Here is a 6,848-nt window from a genome sequence, read left to right as displayed (position 1 = left end):
GGGCTTGGGGGTGCTGGTTGATGAGAAGCCGGATGTGACCCAGCAATGTGCACTTGCAGCGCAGCAAGCCAACCATATCCTGGGCTGCATCAAAAGGAGTGTGACCAGCAGGTCGAGGGAGGGAATTCTCCCCCTCTACTGCGCGCTCATGAGACACCCCCCCCGCAGTACTGCCTTCAGCTCTGGGGCCCCCCACACAAGAAGGACATGGACCTGTTGGAGTGAGTCCAGAGGAGGTCCACAAAGATGATCAGGGGGCTGGAGCACCTCTCCCATGAAGACAGGCTGAGAGAGTCGGGGTTGTTCAGCCTGGAGAAGAGAAGGCTCCAGGGAGACCTTAGAGCAGCCTTCCAGTACCTAAAGAGGGCCTACAAGAAAGCTGGGGAGGGACTTTTTACAAGGGCATGGAGTGACAGGACAAGGGGCAATGGCTTTAAACTGGAAGAGGTAAGATTTAGATTAGATATTAGGAAGAAATTGTTCACTGTGAGGGTGGTGGTGAGGCTCTGGAAGGTGTTACCCAGAGAAGTTGTGGATGCCCCATCCCTGGAAATGTTCAGGGCCAGGTTGGATGGGGTTTTGAGCAACCTGGTCTAGTGGAAGGTGTCCCTGCCCATGGCAGAGGCGTTGGAACTAGGTGATCTTTAAGGTCCCTTCCGTCCCAAACCATTCTATGATTCTATGAAAGCACATTGTAGTTACAAGCCAGAATTTCCTGATTGTTTTCTTAATTGTTTAGCGTATTGTTATTCATTGCATTCTTTTGCTGCTTTACTTCATACAGTGTTGGGACAATGCCGCAATAGCACTGAGCCAAAGAGACTACCAACTACTGAAGAGGAGCAAATATACCCTTGCGATACCTGTGCAGCACTTCATGATGTGAGGCTTACAACTTTACAGCAATACTTTAAAGATGTAAGTATTTCATATGAACAATACCACTTATGAAAAATTTGTGTAAAAAGGTAAAGGAAATTACAACTTAGAGTCCTCCTAGTTTCACTTTTGCCTTTAGTGAACACTTTGTCATGTTGCAGTAGTTACAAAGTGTTTATGTTTGACATGGTCCTTATTTTTAAATAGCATCTGACTTTCCCCTAGTTATATTTTTGGCATAGGCATGTAGTATATCTACAGGCTATATAGTCATTATACACGCTATAATGCAATGAGCAAATGCATCCTGCTTTCAAAAATTCCAGTCCTGATTCAAACATTAGTTGAATTAGCTATTTTTGCTTTCAAGTTTCCAGGTCACTACTGTGCTAAAAAAAAGTCTCCACATGAAAGAACTAATCCTTAAATTTCTTTTGGCATAAAAATGGAAACATCTGTTAGTGTCTTGAGTGTCTTGTTCAGCTGAGCTAAGCAATAAGAAGTCCTTTTGTTTATCAACTGTGTCCTTCCCAGTAAGTGTCCTTCCTCTAACAACAGATTTCAGAAGGCAAGTGAATAAATTCACTTAGATGTAAAAATTTTAAGTTATGAAACATGATCTAGCTTATTCTACTAGAAGAAAAAAAAAATATTCAAAAGCTACACACTATGTCCAGATTGGGCAAAACAGGGCAATTCTTTCCATAAAGATTCTTTTTCTGCTTTCTTAGCTGAAATTTGACACTTGCTTTCAGTCAGGGAGAAGAGTTCTTGCCTATTAAAGCAAAATTCACTGAAAGTTTTTATTTTTAATATGGAGAGGTATGACTAAGGATTAGGAGAGAAAATTTCATATACTAGATTGATAGGACTATTTTCAGAATCACATAGTACTCTGTAACCAATAATTTGATATAGGTGTGCTGTGCCCCAAGCACATGGGCTTGCTTTGGCATCTCCTTTATTTCTGAACTCAAGAGTAATAGAGTAAAGTCTTTCTGCAAAGACTTTGGGGTTGTTTTGTTTTGGTGATTTTTTTTGAGGTTTTTTTGTTGTTGTGGTGTTTTGTGTGTTTTGTTTTGTTTTTTTCTTTTGCAACTGCTACTAAGTAGCCTTGTTAAATACATGCAATAAATAATGCTTTTCCAGAATGAAACTTTTGTCCTGTGGGGCTTATCCAGGTATATCATATGACCGTACTAATAGTGCAGTCTACTAAATCATGCAGGAACCAGCAGGAAAGTAAGTAAGTTTTTCTGGTTCTGTAGCCTGAGAGGGTCATAGCGCATTATGAATGTCAGGTTGAGGTAAGGTAAATAGGAGCATGTCTTGTAGCTAGAAATTGTAGTTTTGTTTTGATTTCCTGCTCATATGCAGGAAAAAAACGAAGACATGCTAGGACATCTTTAGAAAACACAACTATCAGAATAGGTTATTCACAGTACCCTGGTGTTGCATCATACATTACAACCATCTTAGGGTGAGTCTACACTAAAAATTGTTCTCCAATTCTGGTAGCCATAAATCTTTTTCTGTTCTTTAAATGTATAACCAGAATGTACATTTCAACCTGTGTATGAATTATTTTTTTTTGAGAAATGGAGATTTAATAATTAGACTGAATATAGCTAGATATTCTGCAAGCAAATTTTCTAGTATTCCTTATCGTAAGTTTGCCAGTGGTGACTGTTTTTTCCGTTCATTATTTTCTGAGAACTACCAGTGAGGTAACTTTATTTTTGACATGTGGGCTATAAGTGCAGTCTTTGAATAAGGCTAATATTTTCAAAGCAATCCTAGTATAAAACTCAATTCACTAAACAAGTATTTGTTCTCTTTTCCCTTTATGATTTATTATATATAGTATTGTTCAACAAGTCATTAAAAACCCTAAGTGTTTACCTGAATTTTAATAACAGATTGGGGTTTAATTATATAACTGTGATGTTGTTATTTTGGTTACATACAAAACTGAATATTGGAGCAGAATCTTGCCCTTGTACATGGGATAACTTGTGCTATTGGAACAGATGGTAGACTTAGAGCCATCTTCACGCTATAATACAAGGGGTTCTTTAAAGAAACCGTTATCTTAAGTGACAAGAACTGCAGAAGTGTAACTTAAGTGCTTGGCTTTTCGTTGGAAAGAATAGCATAATCGCAGCCATGTAAGTTAGCATAAGTATTTACACTTTATAAAATAAAATGTTTCGTTATTTCCACAGCATGTGTCTTTTAATTAGATAGCATGCGAATAAAAGTCTATATATTTTTTTAAATCTTAAAATAAGTTGTGGTAAATACCTTTATAACTTTATTTTTTTTTTTTTTTTTACTGTTTTTGCTTTGTTTTAGAGTTCCTGCCTGCAAGCAGTTTCAATAGGCTGGGAAGGAGGCGTTTATGTACAAACTTGTGGTCACACTTTACACATAGATTGTCACAAATCTTACATGGAATCTTTACGGGTAAGTAAAACTAAAGATCATCTTTGTTCATTTGAATCTGAACTATTCTTAGTGAAATCAATTGGATTTATGCTGTTCAATTCAGAGAAAGAAAGACTGGGTTTACATGAACAGACAAGATGTTTTTATTATGTTTCAAGAACTGTAGATACTAAATCTCTTATTACATCTTGACATTATTAACAAAAGTACTTTGATTTTAGTTACTCTGATATATCAGAAAAAATACTTGACTAAATTAACCCTGTTAAAAAATTAAATCACTGGGGTTTGGTCTTTTTTTTTCTGGTATGCATATTCAGGTAAAGCATGTCTTACACTTTTTTTCATTTCTGTTTCATAGATTCCTATTTTGATGTTTAACATGTTTTAGAAATCACAGAGAAACTGGAGGAAAAAATCAGAGGGGAATTTTACAAATATAAACTTGCGCTTTTGGTTAATTCTTAATATGAAAATTCAGTTACAAAAAGTTAGATTTTTTTTTTTTAAATCTCTAGTTATCTGTGGTATACATTATGTATATACAGGGAGCTTAGAGAAATGAGTTAAAATAGTTTCTCTTGTGAACTATGCATTTTTTTTTTCTCCTTGGAAAATACTGTTGGGAAATGATTGCTGTATATGGTTTTAAAATACAGTTTATTAGTCAAGCCTCAGAAATTGTTGGCTAGAAAAGACATGCATTTATTTTCCCATGGTCTGAGTAAACACGGTAGTGTTCCATTAATGTTGCTGGCCTCCTTCACCCCCCTTAACCTCTTGCAGCCCAATTGCAGATCTTCTGAATGGCACCATAGAATATTAGCACAAGCTCGGCAGTAGTAGAGGTCATCAGATTGTAAGCAGTTATTTCTTTCTGTATTATTTAGTGTAATAAAATAAAGACTAAATTATGATTTCTTGTTGCATATGAAACTGCTTTTTTATTCACTGTTACTTCATGTGGTATTTCTTTAGTTTTAGGTTTTCGTAAATTTTGTTGATTTGTTTCCATTTTGAGAAAAACTATGAGCAATGCTTTGTGTTTTTAGTATCAGCATTGGTCCTACTGTGAAACTTACCTCTAGAGAAATCGGCAGCTGTGCCATCTTTATTGGATCCCAAGATGAATTATTCTTTTCTGTATGACTTTTAAAGATGCTTTCAGGGGTAATTGTGTCATCAAGATAATTAAGTTAAATCTGAGTTTTCATGGCAGAATCTCATTTTACAGAATTTTGGAAAAGTAGTCTTTTGCATCATATAGACACTGAAGTCCCTTTTCTGGTGGATTCTCACTTAAGCTCGAAATATACTGTTATTCCATCTCATTGTATTCTTGAAGATTTCTAGATTATTTAAGTGAACTTTTGATCCTAGCATGTGTTGCTACTACCTAGATGACTGCATAATAATTTTGACTATTTCCTAGCATTCTTAGTACCAAAATAATTTATATAGACTTGTGTTCATCTGGATAAAACATTTATTTTTACATAATACAGTCAGAGATCAGCATCCAGAAAGGTATGTGAAAGCCTCAGCATTCTGAGCTGATTGCTTGAAGTTTAAATTATAGTCACTATTAAGTTAGCAGTTCTTCTGGGAGTGGGAAACCATTGAGGCAATTCAGGAAGCCAAAGCAAGGTTGCTTGCCAGTAACAGGAGTACTCAGGAGATGTTCTCACTCCCAAACACGTAGTTCTGTGTCCATTTTTCTGACCCCTCATGATAAAGAAGCAATAATCAGGGTTTTTGTCATGCTGCCCTCCAATGGCTACTTGATTAGGTTTTTTTCAGCCTGTACTTCTGAGAAATATCTTGAAGTGTTTCTCATGACTGAAAATAAAACTGCCTTTTGAAAAATTAGAAGACCTTCTAAAGGGAGTCTCAAACTTTATAGGAATTGCTAGAAAGAGACGACATATGTGAAATGTTCAAAATACCCCATTGAAGTATTTGTAGTTTATTACGGGGATATTGTTGACAATGAAGAGTACTTAAAAATTAGGAAAACTAGTTAGGTTGGAGGATTGTAAGGCAGTCTCTAGTAGTTAAGACCTTTTCCACTAAAATGAGGAGCTATTCATATTTTTCTTTACAGTTTTTAGTTTTAGGCTTAGTTCTTTAGCTGTACACCTGAAATATCAAAATAAAAAATTATAATCTTTTGCAAATTTCAGCTACATCTTCTTTATTTTCTTTCAGAATGACCAGGTCCTCCAGGGTTTTTCAGTGGACAAAGGAGAATTTACCTGTCCCCTCTGTAGGCAGTTTGCTAACAGTGTTCTTCCTTGTTATCCTGGAAACAACATGGAAAGAAGCCTTTGGCAAAGTCATAGTAACAAGTGTATGCAAGATCTTGTACAAGAGGTGGAAGATCTTCAAGAACAGCTGGGAACTTTCCCAGTAAGCATCAGTGTAAGGCAGAAAGATCCTTGTTAATTTGCCTCTACCTTTCAGTTTTTACATTATGTTGCATTTGTGACCTCTTAGAAACTTGGCAACCTGGGAAACTTCATTTTCTTCTGATACAGAAGACAGCATATTATTTTTTACTTTTTTGTATCAAGAAATGTTAAATGTTTACAGCACGTATTGCATTACCTACTAAAAATAAACAATCAAAAAGCTATGACAAAATGTGATTAATTTTTTTATGGAGTACATTTTCACTTCTCTCCATAGTAATTTACATAGAATTAAGTCACGTAATATAAAATTTATTTATCATTTCTTTACAATGTAAAACCAGCAATATCCTTGTAGCTGGAAGCTATTTAAAGAATGTCTATTAAGAACATTTTAAGGTATGGATTATTTGTTTTACAGAAAGAGAAGTTTGCAGATGCTTATGTATTACAAAGCTTCATGAGGTCTTTCTGAATGATAAAATTAATCCTATTAAATTTTGCTAGTCTTCTAGTCTTTGATAGAGATACTTTGTGTTATTTTTGTGTACTTCTGCAAAGCAAATATACTTTAAAATAACACAAGCTGTGAGATTCTTGAACTTAGGAGATGGACAAAACAACAATGTTTTCATATTTGGAACAAATCAGAATAACTTGCAGAATATTATAACACTTCTGTGAGACAGAATATTGGCTTTTAATGCATATTTTTTCATAACCTGCAAATGTGTTTTTATAAATATGAAAGTGCTACACTTTGCAATCCGCTGCTGCATTTCTTCAGGTAAAATTGACTAATCTTCTTTTGTGTCTTTGTTCATAGTCTGAAACCAATCTCAGTAAAGAAATGGAATCTGTAATGAAAGATATAAAAAGTACCACACAGAAGAAGTATACAGATTATAGTAAAAGTCCTGGATCACCTGACAATGATTTTCTGTTTATGTATTCGGTAGCCAGGTGGGTATGTTTTTATGTTTTTTCTTTTGTGTTTCTCACTGATGGTATTACGCACCAGATAGTTTTCTTCTTTAAAAAAAAAATTTCCATCCTCTCCAAAAAGTACTGTTTGAGTACTTACAGAATCATAGAATCATTATAGTTGGA

General features: G+C 35.1%; 1 protein-coding gene across 1 annotated transcript; it reads left to right on the top strand.

Moving 5' to 3' along the window:
* Positions 1-784: 784 nt before the first annotated feature.
* LOC104161702 (E3 ubiquitin-protein ligase UBR3-like) lies at positions 785-6,701 on the top strand (the record flags this gene model as incomplete). The annotated part of the gene is made up of 4 exons (XM_009700228.1): positions 785-918; positions 3,235-3,345; positions 5,536-5,736; positions 6,565-6,701. Coding segments are annotated over 4 exons (583 nt in total), but the record flags the coding sequence as incomplete, so codon positions are not given.
* Positions 6,702-6,848: the final 147 nt, after the last annotated feature.

This window comes from Cariama cristata, unplaced genomic scaffold, assembly GCF_000690535.1.
Source record: "Cariama cristata isolate BGI_N322 unplaced genomic scaffold, ASM69053v1 scaffold45025, whole genome shotgun sequence".
Classification (NCBI taxonomy): domain Eukaryota; kingdom Metazoa; phylum Chordata; class Aves; order Cariamiformes; family Cariamidae; genus Cariama; species Cariama cristata.
Note: the sequence above shows the minus strand (reverse complement) of the source record. Positions and strands in the feature narration are given on the sequence as shown.